Raw genomic sequence first — 23,316 nt, 5'->3', positions numbered from 1 at the left:
GATGTCTTTGTTTCTACTCATTCCTTCTACACTTCCCTTGACAAAGCTCATGTTTTACGATCCCTGCAGGGATTTTTCCTAAAGATAACAAAATGTATTTGCTATAGAATTCATCATCTTCATTTTTGATCCTGCTGATTTCTGTCCAGACATTCCTAAGTTGTGGCATGCATTTTCGGTGGGATGTGATCCCCCTGAAAGTAGTTCATGGTGATGGCTTGTGCTTGCTTACATGGCAGATATGGACAAACATCTCCCTTCAAGCAGCTGCTTTGGAGGAACTGGAGGTGGGGATTATAGGAATTGAGGTAGTGATGAGAAAGGATACAGACTGCTTGGAAGCACTAGGTTTTGGCCTTCAGGTGTAGAAACAGGAAGGGGAAGGGGTATCACAAGATGATGAGACAAATAGGGACAAGCAGTTGATTCTGCTTGCAAACATAGCTCTAAAGGAGATGGGAATTATACCCCTATTGCCAAACAGAAGGCAGGATCCCTGAATTATGCTGATACTACAGCCTGACTGATTGTCTAATTCAAACTCTCAACTACAGCTCGCTGCATCCATAGGAAAAGCCAGGAGAGGCAGGACTTCCCTGACAGCAACCCGAGAGGGGAGCCTCAGGCATAAAACCCCAACCTTCTTAGATGAATGCAAAATGCAGGCACTTTTACTAAGTGGTAGGTCTGGGGCTACTGCTCTAAGTGGAAAGAAGGCGGTTGTTAGTGAGCCAGGCTGTTAAGCAGCAGTAAAAATGAAGGAAAACAGAGCTTTGTTCCCAGCCCGAGTAGCCCTACTCTGGGAGTGCTGCCAAGAGCCTGCATGCTCCTTTCCTCTCTCCATCTAAACGCTGTATTTACAGGCAAGTGCTGAAGAAAAACACATGGGTGGGTAGGTTTCTGGGGTGACATAATAATAATAATAATCTCTCTGGTTTAGTACGTTTCAGAAGTTGATTTCATGTATCAGGTGAAGAAATACAGTACCAGTGGCTACACCTGCAGGTACATGCTGTAACAGAGATGTGCAGTAGCACAGTTCAAGGCAACGTGTGGGCTCTGCATTCAACACATGGGCCTGTGGAGCAAGGTGGCAGTATGCAGGCAAGAAAAGCATTACTATTTATGTAGGATCTAAAGATGGGATTAGCATCCCTCTATGTACACGGTAGCAGCTGTAGGACTTTGCCATCATTTCCCATAGTTCCCTCATGGCATGAAAGCAGGCTACTCTCTTACTGATAGTAAAATGTCACCCTTTCTATTCTTGACTTTCGTTTAGTCACCACGTGCTAGAGGGTTTTTTCTTCTGTCTTTATTGACTAGTGGTGTTCATGAAGACACATTGTTCTGGACTTAGGGGTTACTTTGTTTTTTGTGGAATTTGTGTCCAAACATAGTAAAAACTGCTTTAATATATGCCCAAAATGGTTTCCAAAATTATTTTTATTACATGTATGACTAAAGCTGCTGTTGTCAAAAAATGTGCAGTGATCTACTATTGTGTACACCAGATGTTTACTCTAAATTCATTCTTTGGAGGTTTTTGTGATGTTGCCCATCTTTTAAAAGGAAGAAGGATGGTAATCACTTGCAACTTGATTTTTTTCCGTAACAGCTATAAAGTAAAGGTGTTCATATACTGGACACACTTTCTCCAAAAGCTATTATTTAAAATTACCTAAAAAAATATTTTTTTTTCTCTACCCTTTATCTTTCCAGTGCTTATTTCCTGCTTAAGTACTTTTTTCAGCTACACACACAAAAGCAATCTGGTTCCTGCATTTCACATTCACTTCCATGCTGGGCAGATTTGTATCTGAACACTCTGTTCAGGTTTGATGGTACAGTCTCCATTAAATAAATAAAAAGGAAAAAAGGAAGTGAAAATTCACCCAAACATCTGCTGTATTGTGAGGAAAGGTAGAGTCAGACTCTGATGTCAGTACTGGTTCAGTACAAGATGGTGGTGGTGGGGAAGGTGTTTGCAAAGGCTAACTTTAGCCCAGTCAATCTAATCTCCCAAGCTAAATTAGGTTTGTACTGAGTCTTTCCCTCAAGAGGACACTGTCTTTCCACTTCTGCAGAGAGCTTGGAGAGATTAGGCTCATGAACAGTAGTTACTCTTTGTGGTGGTATCTGCAAACACTTTCACAGATTTCCACACGGAGCCAAGGTAGGGATAACAACAAGGTCACATTTTGATTTTTTGTGGCATCTTCTGAGTCTTAATGTCAGCGAAGAGGCAAAGGCCTTTAGATCACAGTTTCACAAAAGCTTCAAGTCAGTTTAAGGCAGTGCTGCTAACTCAAATCTCCTGCCCTCTCCCCACATCCCACCCACTTATCCACATGGCCACACCCCCCTGTCCATGCACTGATACAGGTGCCTGGGCTGCTGCTCACTGAGCTCTGCCAGGTTAAAACCAACCTTGGCATGGAGGGAGTCTTAACCTGGACTAATTGTGCTGCAACACATTTTATCATGTAGCCATCTTAATCAAAATAAAAAAAAGGAGAAAAATAAAGGAAAAGGAAAGGAAAGGCTGGTGTGGAAGCAGGGATGAGCAGCTAGGAGAGGGCGGCTGGGACAGGCTGCCTCTTCAGCAGCAGAGTCAGCTTAAAGTGTTTATAAAGCTACAGCCTTTGTTTCTTCAATGTCTTACAGAATCACATTTTCCTCCTCCTGTCTGTATATGCAAGCTTGCTCCTCCTATATTCCTAACTCTGCTGTGCAGAGATTTATGTCTAGAGGCCAGAACAAGCTTGTTAGACATATCTGTAGCAGTTTGGAAAAGGAAAGGACTTGTAAGGGTCTCTTAAAAGTCCTTAGGATTAGCAGTAAAGTTGACTGAGGATTAATTTTTTAGTGCTCTATTCATCTCCAGGACTAGAATTTTGTCTTTTTCTAGGCATAAGGGATCCCTCCGGGTAAAGCTGCTGTCTCATAACATTTTCTACATTAGAGCCTCAAATGCCTACTGAAAAACATCTTTTAATTTTGCCTTTTCCCCAAAGATCTCCAAGTTTGCTATGATATTAAATTATGATTTTAATATCCTAAAGGGACAAAGATATCTCGAATATTCACTGCTTTTATGACTGAAATTCAAAGCTCAGCATGTTCTAAATAGGCTATCAGAGGAGACGAAGCATCCTGCCTATTCAGCTGCATCCTGCTCCTGGAAAATTTTATTTTGCTGTACAATTTTAATTATCCCCTCTGCAACTACAACAAGGAGGAGTAAATAGAGGAGCAACAGAGAGCTAATGAATAAAAATCAAATTAAGGATTTGAATTTTCTCTGAGAAGGGCCTGAGGAATGATTTGAATGCCCTCACTGAATATTACAGATTTCCATGATATACACTGACAGAGATCATGATTCAAGTATTTCACTGACTTTCCACTCTTTGTCCTCTCACTCTAGTTTAATAGGTGTGGAATTCTCTAAGGAAGTGAACAGTGGTTATGTGGAACTACACTGAAAACTAGTGACAATTCAATGCTGAGACTAGGATTAATGCATAAAGCACTGATGCAACTTTTGAAATTCTTTCTAAGCCCCAATTTACAAGGCATGTATTCTACTGGAAGAAAAAACCAAAACAAACCACAATCCAAAATCAGCAGTATATTAAGAAATACACAGATAAAATTACACAATTACTGTGGAAGCATCTAAAACAGAGTTAATGTCATCCTTACATACCTTCTGAGTTTCTGCTTGCTACCTTTTTTCCTTTTTCAGATAAAAATAACAGGCCCAAAAAAAGGCAATAGTAACTGCTGTGGCCTTATCCTCTCCAAAGGCCTTGCTAACTTAAGGGTTCCCTAATTCTAACAGTGTCTTAAAAAATTAAAATAAAATAGGGGAACCCAAGTATTTAGATCCACTCTAGTTCAGAGGTGATTTATCAAATCCAAAATAACGTTTTGGTATCATGCACAGATCTGGATGCATGAAGAGACAGTCCCAGCTGATAAAAAAGCTATTAAAAGACCCCAAATACCTAAAGGCAGAGATTAAGTTTTCAGTATTATGTGAGGATCCTCCAGCTTTTCTACAGTGCTGAAAGGCTCCAACTATATTTCTGGAAAAAGCCTTTTTCTGAGACAGATACTTCAGTTTGCAGTAGAAAGAAGAGAAAGGGGCACAGCACAGTTATATACTGCGGTATGACTCCAAGCTCAGTCTCCAGTTCTCAAATGCTTCTGAAGAAGCAAATCCTGCCATCTGAAATGGAAACCTAGACAAGAAGTTTAGCTTCATTTCTCAATAGAATTATCTCATTACTTTTCCTCTTCTGTTTACTATCGTAAAATTCAGGGTTTCTTTCTGAGCCTGTTCTATCTTCTTACCTCTGTTGCTTTGGGTAAGCATGCAAGTCAGCTAAAACTGCACATCACTTCTTTAGGAACTACTCTTCTCTTCTTCCCTCCACCAAAGGCAAGTTTATGCCTCCTGAACAATCCCAGAAATCTCTTATAGCATAATACAGTGAGAGAAATCCAACTCTGTAAATGTTACTTGGTGTAGATGTAATCAGGAGAGGGCAGCGAGAAGAAACCCTGCATTAGCTCTGTTGTCTGCTTTAATATAAGCTTCAGCTTGTCAAGCATAGTGCCAATACTATTGTTGTCATAAGCATCAAGAGTTAACAGAAGAGGTTTTCAAAAGTATGCCTTTAACATTTGTAAATTATACATTACTCTGAAAAAGCAATAAATAACAATGTTCTTAAACTTTCTAACACCTTTTTGAAAATAAAAATGTTTCCCCCATGGCTAGAAAACCTATCACAAACACAGCTTGAGATGCTTAAGGATTATTTTCACCCACCAATTACAGAAGTTCTACATGTCAAATGAGGTCTTAACTATGTGTCCCCATGATCTTTAAATTGCGCTCCGAGATACTCCAGCATCACAGATGACAATTACGCATGTATTCACTTTCATACAAACTCTTTTGTGTAGATTACAATTTATTCCACATCAGTTCATTCAGAAATAATACCAACTAACTCAGTAGTATCCCATAAATTATAATGGCTACATAAACTATTATGGCTACAGGATTAGAATTAGGATTTGCTGTCTTAAAGTCTGTCCTTCCTGGTATCTGCTCAACACGTTTTTTTCACTGAATCTGCAAGAATTGTAAGCAATTTAGTAACAAAATGGAACTAGAATACAGCTTGCTCTCTACAAGCTACTTAGTGTACGAAAAGTCTAGCAGTTTTGTAGGCACGAGTCTCTTCGGGTACATTTTTTTTTTTTTTTAATAATATTGATTTAGAGCCCTTCCCAAGGAATGTGAGCAAATCCCCCTCCCTTGCCCCTGCAAATCGCACTCTTACACTACAGAAAGGCCAGATGTATGGGGGTGGGGGGAACTGTTTGAAACATTACAACCATACTAATTGAAACCTCCATTCCAATTTGCACTGCAAAACCTTCACAGATAAGGCTACCAAGTTGTGCCTACATCACTGCCCATAGTAAAGAGGAGTGTATACTCATTTATGGATTACAGGTTGGGTTTTCTGCACCTACAAAGAAAAGCCTTCTCAGTAACAACTTTGGGTTCCCTAAACTATAGTAAACTGGCACTTCAGCAGCAGATGCTAATAAAAATATAGATCAGATTTCTTTCAGTCATTTATTCTAATTGATTTAAAACTTCATGTGTCTTCTGCCAAGTATAAAAACATTTTTAAGTCATACAAATAAAAGTGACCCAATAATTCTAAATACATAGTCCATGGTACAATAAAATGAAATCAGCACATAGTAGGATTATCCATTTTATTTTCTTTAGAAATGGATCAATTAAATCATGGTGCTCCAGGAACACACTAAAAAAAGATTTAATAGGACTTTTACACCAGGTAGCCTTCCCCTTAACAAAGTTGTAGACTGGTTATAATAATGCAGATTGGATCTGGAATAATAGAAACATGAATCCAGTGCCACCCCAGAGCTATGCTGATAGCAAGTACATTCACAAACAAACCCTCCCTCCCCCAATTCCTCAAACACCTGCAGAGTCCCATTTCTACAGCTAGGTAAAAATATTATTGTGAAAATAGAAAAAAGATTTTTCTACAAAAATTTTGGGGAAGTCACGACATTTCATCTAAATTGCAGACAACTAGGGACGATGATAGATCAGTCTTCCCAAGACTCTCCCTTCCAAGATTTCACCCGGATTTTCACGTTCCTATAAATAGTCCAACATTGCCACCATGTGGTCAGAGATGGGCATGTTCATCGGGTCAGTTGCATATGACGTCTTTCACAGAAAATCCATGACACATACCTAGTCAATGAATAACCACACTGCAAGTAAAAAAGGAAACTGAATTCTGAGAACTAAGCTCTTATGTAGGGAAATCAATTCTAAGTATGGACCAATATATGAAAAATAATTTAAGATATTCTGTGATTAAGTCTTCAGTATCATGACACTCCCCTCTCTAAAGGCACAATCCGAAACCATTCACTTCTTAGTATAGCATGTACTTGCCAACAAGCAAAATCTAAGTCTATTCAAAATGCCTAAGACCGTTCATTTCTTTAAACATATATGTGCTTGAAAAGTTTGAAGCCTTTTTCCTGGAGTTCAGGAAGCAACAAAAATGGAATTTAAAAACAATCTTTCACATAGACTTTTTCATTGCTGCCTTTCTCACACTGAAGAGATATGCTTCATAAATAATATTTAAGAAGTTGTCATCATTCTGAAAAACAAAACAGGTAATTGTTAGTGCATGATAGGTGTTTTGAGTAATTTCACGGACCAGATACTTTTCAACCTTGATCTATTTTAAAAAGTGAGCAATAGGAAGGTTATTTCCTTTATCAAAACCATGTGTTGTTTCCAAGCCTTACCAGTAGCCTTCAAAGAATTGGATGTGAAGATAAACTTTACTGTAGCAAACATGACTGTATCTCTATAAGAAGTAATGAGTACACAGAAAGCAGGTTTTCCAAATTCATAGGGGATTTAACTTAAGTCCACTATTCTTGCATGTGGTGATGATACAACCCTGTACTTTCTTCTCTTCGCCCTCATTTACCTAGGTATTTCCTTAAGTAGGTTCCTTCGTTAGGTTAATGGTAGTTCTAAGCATCTCTGAAGGAACAGTGAAATGCTCTGGGTTTTGATCCCTATAATAAATGCTACCTGGGCAAATCCTTGCATCTCGTTTAGCTCTTTCAGACTTAATACTTCTAACTGATGCTGCTCCTTTTGCTCTGATGCTTGTTTAACTTTTTCCTTCTGAAGATCATTTTCAAGAATGGGTCAACCCACACTAGGAAGGAACATCCTAGGTAGCTCACATAAATATATGACGATAATTAAAATCAAGATTCTATTTGAGGAAAAAATTAGGAGCATTCGAGATTGTAGTTCTATATAATGGAAAATACAAGGTAAGAAATGGGCAGTAAGTAATTTCCAGGAAACTCAGTTAATCCTAACTACCACCAAGTACTGCAGGGTCAAACATACATTTTACAAGTACAATTTCAGAGCGTAAAATCCAATTTTCCTTGACTAGTTTCCTTTCTAACTTCATATATGTTTTTTCTACTACCCAGATACTCAAAGTGTATAAAGACAGGATATTTTTTTATTTTTTAATCCCAAACTAAAAATACAGCGAAAAGTAAGAAAAGCCTCTAAATTGTTAAAGATACTATTTTTTTTTTTTCCCCTGGGTCTATAATTTAAATCACATTTTAAGTAACTTCAAAATTCCAATAATGACTTTTGGTTTTATTCCAAAGCCATACAGGCACATAATTTTGGCCTCCAAAGTGGACCCTTAAAACTGTGTTGCTATTCCTTGTGCTTTGTAGCCAGGTCTTTAGTTATATAATCTCTCCTCATCCTCTACTCTTCAGATATTCACCACATGTCAAGTTAAGGAAAAATTCATAATCACTCATATCATCCCAGAGCAGTAAACAATCATCTTATACATAATGTTAATGATTTTTCACATTTAAACCTGAAAAGCTGCAGCAAAATGAATTTTAGCATTTGAACTAGAGAATTACATTCAATAAACTGAACTAGTATATTTTTAGGTTATCTGTCTAATCCATACTTTAAAGTTGCTCACACTTGTCCTGCAATTTTTATTTCCCATCTGAATTCCTCTTACTGCTAACACACATCTCAAATATTTGGCAGTTAGGATAATCACCCATTATTTATCCTTATCTAAAAACATAATAGGTATCTCTCTGGCTTATAAACTGACCTTATGAAGCTTTCAGTCATCTTTGTTCTTTTCCATCAAATTTATGATTTTTCCTGAACCCGAAATCAGATGCATTAATCATAATGCAGTTAAGCCAGCAGTGGGCAAGGAGAGGCTATCACATCCCCAGTGTATGCCACAGTGCTCTGTTAACATGCAGCTGTGAGTAGCACAACTTCCAAACATGTATTTTATTTATTCATTTACACTCTAGACAGAGAGGTGCAACTGATTACAGAGTGCTTATATCAAAATGGGAATAAGGATTTTAATGAAAGTAGGAGAATTCTTGGCACTTTACCTGGATCAGGTGCAGAAGTGTCTCCTGCAGCTGCATCTTTGTCATTGAGCTGCTGTTGACCATGGATGACTCTGGGGTTTGCAGTGGCAGGAGAAGGCTGGCTGAGCTAGCGGAAGGTTCTTGGTTTGTTGCTGCTAACCGCCCACTTTCATTGGCTTTTGGTGGAGCAGGTGTGGACTGAGTGAACACCATTGGGGACATCAACAAGGTAGGAGTCACAGTGGCAGGAATGCGTTGAGGTGAAATTACCTGTCCATATAAAAAGAAAGTAATCAACTAAACATATCTACTTAATTCTATGGGAATAAAGATGATTTAATCTGCAGACTGACTGGCAGCAGGTACAGAGACTGCTGCAGATCAATACAGTTATATGAAACTCCAGCTCAGGACCACCTATATGATCTATTTCCAGATTAAAAGGTCTTCCATCCAATCTGAGATTGCACAGTGGATTCAAGTGTGATTAAGTCTGATAGGCAAATGATCTTAGGACAAGAACATTTTATTACAGAAATCAGACTACTATTAAATATCAGCACTTATGGAATACAGCTGTAAAGTATTTTACAAAGAGACAGTAAATCATTATGTTTAATCTTTGACAATATACTTACATGAAAATATCACTATTAAAGACTAATGTTTGTACCTAATACTAGAAAGTATTTTCCAATTATAACTTTCAAATTACTTTATAAATATATACATATATATATATATGTCTACATATTTTTTTCTTCTCTTTCTACTTGAGGGGAAGGAAAACAGGTTAAGGGATTTATCTGAAGAGCCACCGTGAGCTGGTGGCACTGTCAGGAACAGAACCAATACACAGTTGACAAAATCCTAAAGGCCCTCCAAGAGAAGCAAAACCTTGATGCTGCAGTAGTTCTGCAAGTTCCCTCAGTATTATGTCCATGCCAACCTGGAAAGATATGTGTCAAAAAATTTTTACTTTTAAATTTCAGAATGCATCTTGGAACTGTAAAACATGTAGAACTAAATATACAATAACAGAAAGTTTATTCACACAGTTTGCAGACATCAGAGCTCTCTCCAGGTAATTCTAGTAATAAATCTTAATCCTAATCAGCCACCTCCTTGCTATTCAAGTACCTGATCTTTTTTTCAAAGTACAGAACATAAAAAGTAATTGATACAAGCTCAACAAAGCTCCTCTCATTTGGACTGGATCATGATCTATTGCTACGGTATGAAGGTGAAAGGCTAGTGAATCCCTCCACTCTACCCTGAGTTACATTTCAATTTTGAAGAAAAATTAAAATTAAAAAAATAAAATGGAGGTTTATCTCCTAGGTATGCAAAACAATGTAGTTTAATATTGAAGAACACTCATATTTTTGTACCTTGTCTTACTCCTAGTTATGATTGTTCTACCCAAGAAGATTTCTGAACAATTTTAGTTAGACTACACTACAAAGAGAAATAGAAAGAAACGAGGAGGACTGAGATCTCATGCTGTTTTATGCAAAATTTAAGGAACAAAAAGACTAAAGGTCAGGAAAGACTCATGGTTATGCACAGAAGACTCATGGAAAGCATTAATATGTACCTAGCGCAAAAAATCTCCCAGTTGATGTTTTAGGTTTATTGGTTTTGTTTCTCAAATATATGAGTACTACCTAAAAACAAAACTCCTGACCTACAGCTTTTTTCCTACCCCATGGCATGTAATCATCAGGTATGTGTTACAAGCTCCTGAATGAGTTAAGTATTCCCAACTCATTGTAGGTTTGCTTCAAACAGTAAGGTAGTGCATGTGTTTGTGCATCTATGCTTGAAAAGCAACATTCATTTTAGAAGAAAACCAATGTTAGTCCAAAGTGACATTCCTCGGTGGAGTGAGACCTTCAGACTGTGCACAGATATTCTCCTGTGATGACTGTTCTCCTGCCTCTGGAAGACTGACTACCTCCAGACACGTATTGCAATGCTTCTGCACTACTCATCCATGCAGCTGAAGTAACTTCTCTTTAATTTACCTCAAGCAAAGCTGGCAGGGTTTGCTTAAACCAGATGACTCTTCCTAATGAGATTTAAAGAATGCACATACAAACTGCTCTCCAAGGGCAGGAACATCCAGCAAAGGGATAGTGGTGAGCAGCTGGAGGAGATAAACTGTCCCACTAATATAGCTGAATCTATGACACACTATGTCAAAGACCTAGATGTCATGTCCTCTGAAATCAAAAGACATTTCTCTCTAGAGTCCAAGACAAATAAACAAAACCTAAGACAAACTGTGCTCCTTATAATATACAATTACTACTATCAAACATGTATACACATTATGGTTTAAAAGACATATGAAAAATAATTTGTTTTTTCTGGCTAGAAATGGCTTTTTGACAGGATTTGCCAAGCATATGGAAACTATGGAATAAGCAATATCGCCATCTACTGGTGACACAGCTAATATCTACAGGTTACTGCAAAATTTAAAATATTTGTGTCAGAAGAACAGAAAATACATGTATCATTTTTTCAGTGCATAGCATTTGTTTCTGTATGCAAACATTAAAATGTATTTTTTGCTAACAGTTTGTGCTCAAAGCTTCTGCTATTTAACAAACTTTTACATAAACAACATGGATTTTTTTAAAACGTAAAGACAATTTTCATTTTAGAATTAATTCTGATCACCTTCAGTCACTGGTACAACGGACACCCACCAGAAAATAGGCTGCTGATCTTGGCACTGCTCGTGCAATTCCTATAGCACCATGCTTTTGCTGAAGGCACTTAAAATGCTCTGGAAAGACATTAATAGCCTTTGGGTTGATCTTCTAGCTTTTGGTAATTTCTCAGAAGTCACAACAGCCCTTCCAAAATGGTGTTGATCAACTTATTTTCCACAGAACCTAACCTGCGTTGCTTGTTCATCCAGCCTCTACTGAATTATCTCCAGTTTTATCAGGTCAACACTTAAATCTGAGTCACTAATAAGAGAGTAGGAGTCTACTGTCAGTTGTGCAGCAACGAAGACAATGAAAAATGTGCAAAATAATCATTGCAGCATATAATACTCCTCTGAAGCACAAATGTTCACTAAAATATCTGTTTGATATTCCGTGTGGCTGCTGGCAGCTAGATGACATGATAGCTGGCAAATTCACATAACAACATTGAACTAAGGAATGCACTGGATCTCCTGTAATGCAAACTGGCAGCACCCTTTGTTGCTTCCTACACGTGCAGATTCCCACACGCATCAAATGCTTCTCTGGAACATCAGCACGAGGTGGGTGCTGTGGGCCTCTAACTGTTTTTAGTGGCATTACTTAAAACTGAAAACATTTAATCTAAGAATGGTTCAAAAACTTTAAAGACAGTTACTATTAAAATAAAGCTGGCTACTATACTAACATTGGTTTGTCTTTCAAGTTTAATTAAGAATTTTTAAATTAACTACAGAATCTTAAATTACTTTTCAAAATAAGTTTAATATACCTATTTGCATTCCTCCTGTGCATGTTTACAATCTCATGCTGAAACTGCAGTCAGGACAACTGAAAGGTAATGGTGTGATGCTCACACCAAAAATACTAGGTTCCATGCACATATTCATAAGATATAACACTATGTACAAAATATATTCTTGATGGAAAATGCTCCAAGAAATGAGAAAAATGGGCTGCAAGAGGCCTTCTGAAGAAAAGATAAATCTGTGTCAAGGTTATTGTAAGCACTTTTAAAACCATAATTCTGATTTACATAAACACTTAAGCATGCATGTATCTATAATCAGGATAACTCATGCCTAACAATAAGCATATGCTTAAAAGCCCACTGCAGATTAATGCTTTATTATTGCATCTTAAGCACATGTTACTCACTGTCCACATAAGGAATACTTCACAGAATAGGGCTGGCACCAGACCAAACTGAATGCTTCCAAGTATTATTCTTCAGCTTTTTTTTTTTTTTTTTTTTTTTTTTTTTTTTTTTTGGTAACTGGTCTCTTCTTTTCCATGTGGGAAATCACAGTTCTTACACCATATGGAGATGCAGGAGAAGCCAGCTTAAACTTGGACTTGTAATGTGTCAATTGTGGAAAAGACTTGCTTTCATTCTCTTGGTGCTGCTGATGGATTTAAGGTGTTCCTTTAATACGATTTTTCCAACAACAGACACTGTCCAGATACCTCTCTATCCCTGTCAGACTTCTTAGAATTTGATTTTTCTGTATACCTGATTGTAGTAGAAGAGGCAATACTAACAGATAAATAATTACAGAGAACAAACCTTTTGCTGCATTTGTTGTCAGAATCTGCTTTGATCAATTTTGCATGAGCATGTGCAGATATATTTGTGCCAATTCAATTTCACTCAAGTGTCTGTCTGCAGGCATGGCAACACTTAGAGCCTCTGGTCTACAGCAAGGATGATATTATAAAAAGATTAACATTGGTTTTAAAAGTTGTTTCAAATTTTTATCTGCCATTTTTTTTTCAGAAGTAGGCATATTTCATTTGGCTAATTCATGGCATTCTACAGTAATACAGACTCTTTCCTTCATTTTTAGCCTCCCCCCTTTTTCCTTTTTGGCAATCTGCTGCATGTGAAAGAGGCTATTTCTTCCAGATTGCAGAGCTTTAGGTGTCCTAAACAATAATTAGTCATACTTTCATTATCATTTTTAGTCTATGTATTAAATCTCATAGGCAATACTAAATGTGTCAGAAGAACTCCATCTAATACTGTTTTGAGAGCAGCTGTAGCTGTGTCAGTCCATGAAGCCACTCCTAGGCAGCCTAATCTACTTGGGTCTGCTCACAACCATAAAAAGTGAGACTGAGAGTCTTCTTAGTTGCTTTTTTTTTTTTTTTTTTTAAAGGCATACTTGCAGCAATAATCACAGTGAATGAGACTTGTTCCAGTGAAGATTTTTCTATTCTCACAAGGTGCTGTTCTGTTAGTACTCAAGTAGTAAAATTATTGAAATTGTATTATGTCAGACCTCAGTAATTCCCTTTCCGTTTTGCAAATAACGCTGGCTTCACTTTCTTTTTCAATTATACACGAATAAAATCATTAGCCATACTGGCATCTAAATTTGAAAAACATATCAGCATATTTACCATTTTTTATATATGCATACTGATTCATAATACATAGCCTGGCACTTGCCTCATTTCACTTTTACCTTCAAAGAAGGAATGTCTTAAGTCTCCATGCTATCAGTGCATTTCTTTCACTTATAGCAAGCAAGTTCTGTTCCCAGTGAAAAGAGAAGTAAATTTTTGTGACCTGGATACTCTCTTTTATTCATTATCATTCCATTGGAAAGTCAGATTACTATCTGTAAGCAGCTGATCCTGAAGAATTTCAATGAATAATCCCCCCAAAACTCTTTTCCACAGATTCAAAGTCATACTGCTTTAATTAAAAGAATAACGATGGCTATTTGCTATATCAAATTCATCTTCCTCTGACCTCTCATAGAATTAGAAATCTTGACCTGTCACAGTGTTAGTGACAGATGTGGCCCTTAATTGTTAAATGAGTTTTTCAGCCTCTCCACATGTAGGATAACTTTATAGAATAAGGAGGATTCTTGGAGTATGCTGAAGTATTCTGTAGTCTTTCATTCAGGTTTTTAAGAAGCTGCAATAGAAAAGCAGCTTTTGAACTTTATACTGAAAAGGTGAATGCTTTTTCATTTGGATAAATAACTTCTCAACTACAATACATCAGACTTCAGTACAGCACATATCTTGTGGACAGTCTCTCCATAATAAAGGAAGTTAAAAGGGACTCAGATGCATCCCCAAACACGATGTTTAAAGACATTCAAGTGTAGAAGTTCCTACAGAAAATGAAGTTGTTAACAAAGACAGTAGTTGTCCAGGATGGGACATTTAGCAATTGCATATGATGCTTTTCTGACGAACAGAAAAATGCGCCCATGAGAGACACAGTCTCTTGGCATCGCCTGAATTTAAGATACCAATCTGACTTTTAGGGTCACAATCACCAGAATTAAGGGGTTTGGGTTTTTTGAAGGCATTCAGGTGCAAGGCCTTTTTTCAAAATAATGCATAGCAAATAAAAAAAATAGCTAATGAATAACTAGAAGTAGCCATTACAGTATAAGATAATAATTGATGTACAAATACTTCAGAAAACTGCTGTTTGAAAATGTGACCTTTTAAGCACCTTTAGCAACTGGCGTACAAAGGAATGTATACCTGCACAGAGAAAGCTATGATTAAGTTTGTAAGAAAAATTGTTAAACCCAAAATATTACACTCAGAAACCATCAATTACGCACAACAGTATGAGAGCAAGTATGGCAACTAAAAGCTAGGTGACTATTCAAATGCTTCCGGAAAAACTCAAGACTGCAGTATTTTTGGTCATTATTGATGTGCAAGAGATGTAGCCTTCAGTATTTACAGTATCACAGCTTGGTAAATCAGAACTTATTTGATGTTAAATTATCACCTGCAAAATGAATGATGTGCAACATGTGGTAACACATTAACAAGAATACACAGGCCAAAACGAAACAAAGACTAACTTTACAATACACTTGTTCAAAAAATTACTAGTTTTTTATTTATTTAATTACGAAATGTTGAAGTTTCCCATTTACCTGAAAGAGGGCACTCTGCTTTTCTGTCCCTGGTGCCTTTTCTATCCAGGAATCCAGTGGCTTCAGCGTATTGGTATTCTGAGCAACAACAGGAAACTTAGCTGCCAAGGTTGGTCTGCTGGATACATGCAACTGTTGTTCTTGTTGAACTATCTGGAGTTTTTTCAATAACTCTTGAGGTGAAATCACCCCAGAATTGGCTGCTTGATTGCCAGAGAGAGAAAGCGGCTGTCTAGGAAGTTTGGATTGTTCTTTACTAAGTGTCTGAGACTCTAAAGTCTGGCCTGGTAGGGAACCATTGAAATATACCAAAGGTGGCTGGCTCATATTATTTACTGTTGCTGGTGCTCCAACAGCAGGAGTCCGGCTGAACACAGTAGCTGTCGAGTTCACAGATCCTGTTGCACTGGGGTCCATTTTAGTCACTGATCCTGACTGGCTCTGTAATTTCTGTAATAAGCTCTGAGTACCAGCAGTATCTTGAACTACATGAGATGTTGTGATACCGTGAGATGTCACAGGTTGGAAAAGTCCTGTGAAAGTCTCACCCACAGGATGGATACTGCCATTTTCACAGAGTCGGTTCTCAGGAAACTCAGCAAGCGGATGAAGGTCTGTCCCACGCACCATAAGCTTCTGAATGGCAGGGCAAAGCTGTTTCTCTGCAGAAGGTGAATGCCTGCTAGGTTCTTCGTAGGACAGTGAACGTACCACACCCTGCCTGACAGGAAGATTCTCTTGATGTTGTTTATTAAGTGGTTCTGAGACATCTGTCTTTTCTTGTTTTCCAAACAGTGCTGTCAAAGACAAGTGCTGTGGTTCAGGATCCACACTCTGTGTGGGGACAAAGGAAAAAAGTAAACATAGTTCCCTCACACATAAGTTCCATTAAGTGGCAACAATATTTAGTCAGCAGTATTAAAGGAAAAGGTGAGAAAATTGCTATGCTCTTTTCTCCCAAGAGGATTTTTAATATTTTTCTCACATAGGAAGGGCAAGAAGACAGTTGTCAAGCTGCTAATACGGGAGAAAAATCAGTGAATCTGAGAGATAGCAGTGGCTTCACTTTAAATACCATGAAAGAGCACCTTCCCTTTCAGCCATAAGTACAGTATTAGTAAAAGACATAGATCTCCCCATGTATGAAGTAGAGCCATTCTTGTGCATCTTCCTGTCTGAGACGAATTCAGCTTTTAGGATTTTGCAATGTGATTTAGCTTGAAGATACATCAAGAGACTTTTCTTTATTTAGATTAACTCAATTCACCTAAAAACCCCCCCACCAAACCATAAGAACTGTGGTCCAGCAATTGACTAAACCAGCTTGTGATCAAAGCAGCATCTGCAATCTGAAAGACTAGTATTTCTTCATTGCATCAGGATAGTATGCCTGTAATTTACATAATTCCACACCGTATGGTGGGGGTTGGGGAGCTTTTTATAAAACAGATTAATTTTGCATTAAAATCATCCCTTGCAGTGGCTCCACCTCAAATTCTTGCACTGACCTTCCAACTCAAATAAAAATTCCTACATGGTTACTTGATTGCAGCAGCACTAGTCAAAAACCACACAGAACATTTTACCTTGCCTTGCTGAGATATTCGTTGATGCTGATTTTCACTAGGTTTCACTGGAATTGGTTTGATTAGGTTAGGGTTGTTATAGATTGCAGAGGAACTGGTTATTTGTTTTGGCTCTGAACAGGTCTTACACTGCAACAGAAAATAACTATTTTTTAGCAAGTATGACAATATCTTTTCCCTCAGTTCTTCGCTACAGCAAAATAGACATAGCCCGGTATTCAGTAATCAAAAATACTAGTTACAGTACTGATTATGAAATATAATGCTATTGAATAACTGCAACCTAATTTTCTAAAAGCATAAAGCATATGTAAAAATAAATCGATTCCAAGATTTCCCAAGTATGAGGCTTCCCTCTAATTTAAATCTCAGTTCTATTTCTTACCTTCTGCTTTTCCCACACTTAAACACCCGTAATTTAAAAAGGACCTACGAAACCAAGCAACAGACATGCTTTTCCTGCATCAGTAGGCAGTTAGAAGTAGTTTAAATATATGAATGTGCCCATAAAGAACATTTAAAATGCTTTTTGATAAAAACTGGAATTACAACTCAAACTCTTTAATGTAAATATTCCACATTGTGGGAAATTTGAGGATGCATATACCTGCACAGAAAAAGAATTAAAAATTTAATCAATTTGTAGAATCATTATGTTTTCTTATTAAATATGACAGGATTAATAACCATGTTTACAAAAAGATGAGCAGAGATAGACGACTAAAAATGATCAGGGACATGGAATATCCGACATGAAGAGAGAAGGCATGATTTAATTCAGAAAATGCACAAAAGATGCTGCATGAAAGAGAAATACTAAATGGAATAGGAAAAGGTGAGTAAGATAGTCTTATTTACATTGTACAAAAAAAAAGAATATAGTAAATGAAACTAAAAAAAGCATTGGGTATACAAGGAATGCTATTGTCAGTAGAAAAGAAAACAGTATACTGGAAGTCATTGTTGTGTGATACAGTTAAAACCAAGGAACTGGAAAGATTTTTTAAAGAATTATCTAGCAAAAAGTTAATCTTATCTAACAAGAATATTTATAGCTAATTACCTGAATTTGATGGGCTCTTAATTTTATGCTGCAGGACTAATGGTTGGGTAAGGAATGATTCATTTTGGTTCCTCTCTCTTTCCTCCAAAGAGACCAGTCTTGTGCATTACTGGGGACAGAACTCTGGACTGGACAGACTGCCATATAGACACATAGCAGAGCCACTGCTGTGTGATTGTGAAAATGTCAGTGTCCTTTACAGAACTTTTTGAGACAAACTCCTTAGGATGCAAATGTGTTAGATAAGAAAAAAAATTCCCACTCTTAAATATACAAAACTGATCATTTAATCAATTTGTGACATCTACTGTAACAGTAAACAAAGACACACTGGTTCCAGGGCTGGTCAGTAAAACAGAACTTGAGTTCTCAAGGAGATACTCAATGGAGTATTCTATAGTAATCCTTCTCAAGGAGGTACTCGACTTCTTTTCAACATTTGTCCTCAGGAATCTCGGGCACCTGAGGCTGGTGGGAAAGTCTGGAGCGATGAAGACTTACGCTCAGTAGGGGAGGATCAGGTTAGGTGGCATGTAAGCAAAGTGGACATACACAAGTCCATCAGACCTGATGGGATACAACTCACAAGAGCTGGGAGAGGTGCCTCACTCACTGTGAAACCACTCTTTATTTTTGAAAGGTAATGGCAACTGGGGAAGGTTCCCAAGGACTGCAAGACCAATTAGCAGTATTATCTTCAAGAAGGGCAAGAAGGAGGATGCGGGGAACTTCAAGACAGTGCCCCAGCTTGATCCCTGGGAAGGTGATGAAACAAATGGCTTTCTACTGGAAGCCATTTCTGAACATATTAAGGACAAGAAAGTTATTTGGAATAGCCAGCATGGATTTACAAAGGGAAGATCATGCTTAATCAACCCAATAGCCTTTTACAGTGAGATGACTGGCTCAGTGGATGATGGGAAAGCAATGGATTTTGTTTACCTTGACTTTTACAAAGCTTTTGACACTGTCTCCTGTAATAGCCTCAAAGACAAACTGAAGAAATGCTGGTTAGGTAAATGGACTGTAAGGCGGATAGAAACCTGTCCGATCTGCTAGACTCAAAATATTGTTGCATGAACTCCAACTAGAGACCAGTCACTAGTGGTGTACCCAAGGGTTTGACATTGGGGTCAATACTGTTTAACATCTTCATTACTGACCTGAATGAGGGGGCAGAGCGGGCTTGCAGACAATATAGAACAGGGATGTGTACTTAAAAGATGAGATGATTGTGCTGCCATTCAGAGGGACCTTGACAGGCTGGAAAAATGAAAACTGAAAGTCTATGAAGTTGATTTAAGCACCTGTCAAGCAAGGAGAAGCTTAATGTCCAGAAGAAGGGTAATATTAATGTGTATAAATACCTGATGGGAAGATGTAAAGACGACTGAGCTAGACTCTTCTCAGTGATGCCTAGTGAAGAAAAGAGGCAAAAGGAAAAAAAACAGAATATACAAAATCTTGTTTAAATTTAAGAAAACCTTTTTTACTTTAAGGATGTTTGAATACTGAAAAAGGTATCCCAGAGAGGTTGTGGTCTCGGACCATGGAGATGTTTAAAACCTGAGCAACCCAATTTAGCTGATACTTCTGTAAAACAGGGAGGCTGGACTCGACTATCTCCAGAGGTCCCTTCCAGTCTCAATGATTTTGACAGTCTCTGCTGAAGAAACATCTTGTGGGTGTTTGGACAGTCAAGGACTTCTGCAGTGAACTTTTGAAGACATGACCTTTTGAAGTAGAAGTCTACTTCCACTCATGTATCTGGCTGCCTTCTGTTGTATGACAATTTTTGGTTCAAATGTTGCTCTTTGAAATAACTTTAAAGCATGCACAGGCAATCATGCCATAGGGTGGTTAGCCATTCAGTTTGAAGAAAGAACAAGCACCTATCTCTTCTTTCTTGCTATACCCCTACTAGATAAAGTGAGAAACTTCCTCGAGCACTAGATTGGAAAAAACATGAAGAACAAAGTACTGATTTTGCCAGTAATGCAGAGCTTCACAGCAAAATGGAATTTCAGTTAAATATAAAACCACATAGGAAGTGCCTCATGGCTAATCTGAGTATAATACATTCAACATGTAAATATATTTAAACTCAGCTATACTTTCTGCCCTCTCTAGAAAGAAAAAAAGGAAAGAAATAATTTTACTAGAATGTGGTATCTCATTCACCTAGACCCTTGCTACTCATCTCACAGTGCAGCGCAAGTTCGATGACTAAAGATGTCCCAAAATTCAAATAAAGAGCTAAGTTGATCAGCTATTCATAGTAAGCAAAACAGTTTTCTTTTATAGTTAGTCCATGCTTATCTCCCTTCTCTATGATTCAAAGCCTGATTAATGGAAGTACTTGACAGAAATCTACACAACTGAAGTTTCGGTTTTGCAAAGCAATTCATATTTAAAATAGTTATGAATGTATTGCTACGAAAAAACAGTGTAGAAGACAAGCCTACAACACTAACATAACAACTAAAGCTTTTACCTTAAGGAAAAGTTCCCTTTCCATTTATTAGCTCTGAGTTAAATTTATCAATGCACTGATCAAACGAACAGTTTTCCTCGGTTCTTCCAAGCTTACCCGTTGTTATCCTTGAATTTGAATAACTTATTTTTTTGTTGTTTTCTACAAGCTTTTTCTTATAATTTCCAGGTAGTTCATGTGGACTCTCAACAATGCCCTAGTATGAAGCCTTTTGTAACGTCATCAACTTTTTAAGAATTTAAAATACACTAGGACAAATGACTGAATTATTCCTAAATCACTTTCCCACCAGTTTCTGACTGGCAACTTATGTTGCCTCTCATTAATTTAATGACAGTTAAGCATCTTACCTAATTAATTATCAGATGAAAGTTTTTTCATAGTCTAAATATTACTTCCTGTAGACCCTATTTGATTTATACCAAGACAAGTGAAGATAATTTTCTTTTTTAGACTGGACAGATCCTACATAATACTACATAGACCAAAACCACATTTCAGTAAGATTTTTTTCTCCTAAACTGCTCTCTTTCTAATGATGCTGCCTTTTCTTCAATATACCTCCTTCTTATTGGTATTTTTCAGCATAGCTTTTTGGACAAAAAACCATGTAAGCACGTATTTCAACTTTTTTCTTTAACATGATGGATAACGTATTCTTGTATATTTCACAATGGGTTCTGCAGAATTTAAATAATACCCCTTATTTCACTAGGGTATTTTAATAGGCTGACTTCTTCAGAAGCCCTGAGTATCTTAGATTCCACTGCCATACTCTGCATGATCACAGAACTAAGCATACAAAAATGAGATGAGAATCAGTAGAGTTATCACTATACGAACATTCTTCAGACCAAATTCCTCAGCAAAATGAACAGCATTATATACAAAGGCCTATAGCGAATGACACTAACATGACTTGGTGTCACTCCCATGGTTTGATAACATGACTAGTAGACTGGTATCAGAAAGTATGCTGAAGAGGAAAAAAAAGCCTCTGATGATTTCAAAGAAATCTCTAACTATTGGATCTCAGAATATAAGGTTATTTTGGCAGATGGGTAGCATGGCCTTGCTGATGAGTAAGTTAGGAGCACCAGCATGACATTTTAAGCAACTGTCAGGTGGACAGCTAAAGAAGGTATCAGATGCCATCATCATCAAACAGCAAAAAGCAGCATGAAAGAAATGTCACTGTGCTCTTTAGTGATAGAACGACAAGAGTACTCATCAGCTACAACATTTGACGATTACTACATCTTGCTTCATAGGTCTGTCCTTTAGTCATGTGGCTTGTTCAAAGCTGTGCTCCTAAAAGAGATGCATAAGAAATCAAAAAGCTAAGCAACATTGGGAAAAAAAATAGACAGATGTGGTGAATGTCAATCAAAAAGAACAAGACCATCACCTAGAGTGTTTTAGGCAAGTTTGGTGTAGTCAGAGACATCTGAGGCAAATAACTGCTCTATGTTGTGAGATTTCATAGTCTACCTGTACACAGGAAGCTGAATGGGACATTGTCAAAGAAAACAGACAATGGACAAACATGGTAGCTCAGTATTGCAGTTCTCCTGAAGCAAATACGATGTCACATTCCAATCTCATGCCTGACTGAGCTGCAAAGACCTGTCGAGTACAAGGAGAAGATGCTAAAAGGTCTGATACAACAAAAGAAGGCCAGCCAAGACCTGAAGAAACTTAGAAAGAGCTCTGTAGATAGGTGTCTATGCTCTATGCTGTAAAGCAGCCACAAGATTACATCAATGAACAGTCACATGAAGGTATACAAGGGCTCAGCAGAAAAGAGGAACTAAGGAGGACAAGAACTGTCTCAAAGAGCAATAGCAGCAAGGATTTCCAGTCAGACCCCTGCTTAAGTGAGACATACAGAATGAATTCAGACTGTTCAAGAATAATAGCATAGACTGCATCATCCAGGCTGAGTATGGCACAGTGCCCACAGGAAAGCTAGGCCTTTTGGATCCTACTATCAAGTCTTTCACACAGTTAACAAATCAAAAGCTGAGGCACCTGCAAACTTAGAAACTGTATTCCTGTTTGGGCAAGGCAGTACCATTGGAACATTTTGCTGAAGGACAGTGAAGCAGTCAAAGGACAGCAACAGGAGTCCAGAGGCCATGCTTGCTCGCTACCAGAAATCATGTTCTTATCAAATGATTGTGTGTCCTTGGTAATGAAGAAGAAAGCTTCAGTTATTTTGGACACATCAACCAGACAAAGGGCATCCACCTAATCTGACCTTTAATAGTTCAAAGATGGTGTAGTAAATGGGTAGATGCTGTAGAAGAACTGTGCAGCACAGAGCTAAAACCAGAGCTTGTCTTGTAGTACAAGACAAGGCACAGTGGTTAAAGGGAAAGACATTGTGTCATGCTTCATTCTGTATATTAGCAGCAATTCAATTGTTTATCTCCCTAACAATAATGAAACCATCTAACACCACTTCCTCTCACCAGAGATCAAGAGAAGGCAAGTGTGCAAGAAACATATTTTTCAAAAAATACTTCAGTGGTTTAGCAGCTTAGAGCTACATTAATTAAAAAAAAAAAAAAAAAAAAAAAAGACCAAAGTCAAGCTGACAGGCCTGTAATTTCCTGGATCATCCTTCCAACCCTTCTTATAGATGGGCGTCACATTGGCCAATTTCCAATCAGTTGGGACCTCCCCAGTCAGCCAGGACTGCTGGTAAATGATAGGAAGTGGCCTGGTGAGCACCCCAGCCAGCTCCTTCAGCACTCTCGGGTGTATCCCATCCGGTCCCATAGACTTGTGTGTGTCTATGTCATGCAGCAGGTCACTGACTGTCTCCTGGATTGCAGGGGGGTTGTTCTCCCCGATTTTGTATTCTGGCTGCGGAGGTTGGATTTCATCAATACAACTAACCTTGTTATTAAAGACTGAGGCAAAGAAGGCATTAAGCACCTCAGCCTTCTCCTCATCACTTGTTACC

General features: G+C 37.8%; 1 protein-coding gene across 1 annotated transcript in view; it reads right to left on the bottom strand.

The window, feature by feature from the left end:
- Positions 1-5,797: 5,797 nt before the first annotated feature.
- Positions 5,798-23,316, bottom strand: part of DCP1B (decapping mRNA 1B) — a 60,626-nt gene continuing 43,107 nt past the window's right edge. Inside the window, exons 6-9 of the mRNA XM_026863505.1 lie at positions 16,789-16,917; positions 15,203-16,036; positions 8,581-8,829; positions 5,798-6,746 (exon numbers count right to left, since the gene is read on the bottom strand). Of these exons, the coding sequence (XP_026719306.1) occupies positions 6,666-6,746; positions 8,581-8,829; positions 15,203-16,036; positions 16,789-16,917 (1,293 nt within the window). The 3' untranslated portion in view covers positions 5,798-6,665. The remainder of the gene's footprint in view (positions 6,747-8,580; positions 8,830-15,202; positions 16,037-16,788; positions 16,918-23,316) is intronic.

The sequence above is a fragment of the Athene cunicularia genome (assembly GCF_003259725.1).
Source record: "Athene cunicularia isolate RWA chromosome 1 unlocalized genomic scaffold, athCun1 chr1_part2, whole genome shotgun sequence".
NCBI lineage: Eukaryota > Metazoa > Chordata > Aves > Strigiformes > Strigidae > Athene > Athene cunicularia.
The sequence above is the reverse complement of the archived record's forward strand: the minus strand, read 5'-3'. Positions and strand labels throughout refer to the sequence as shown.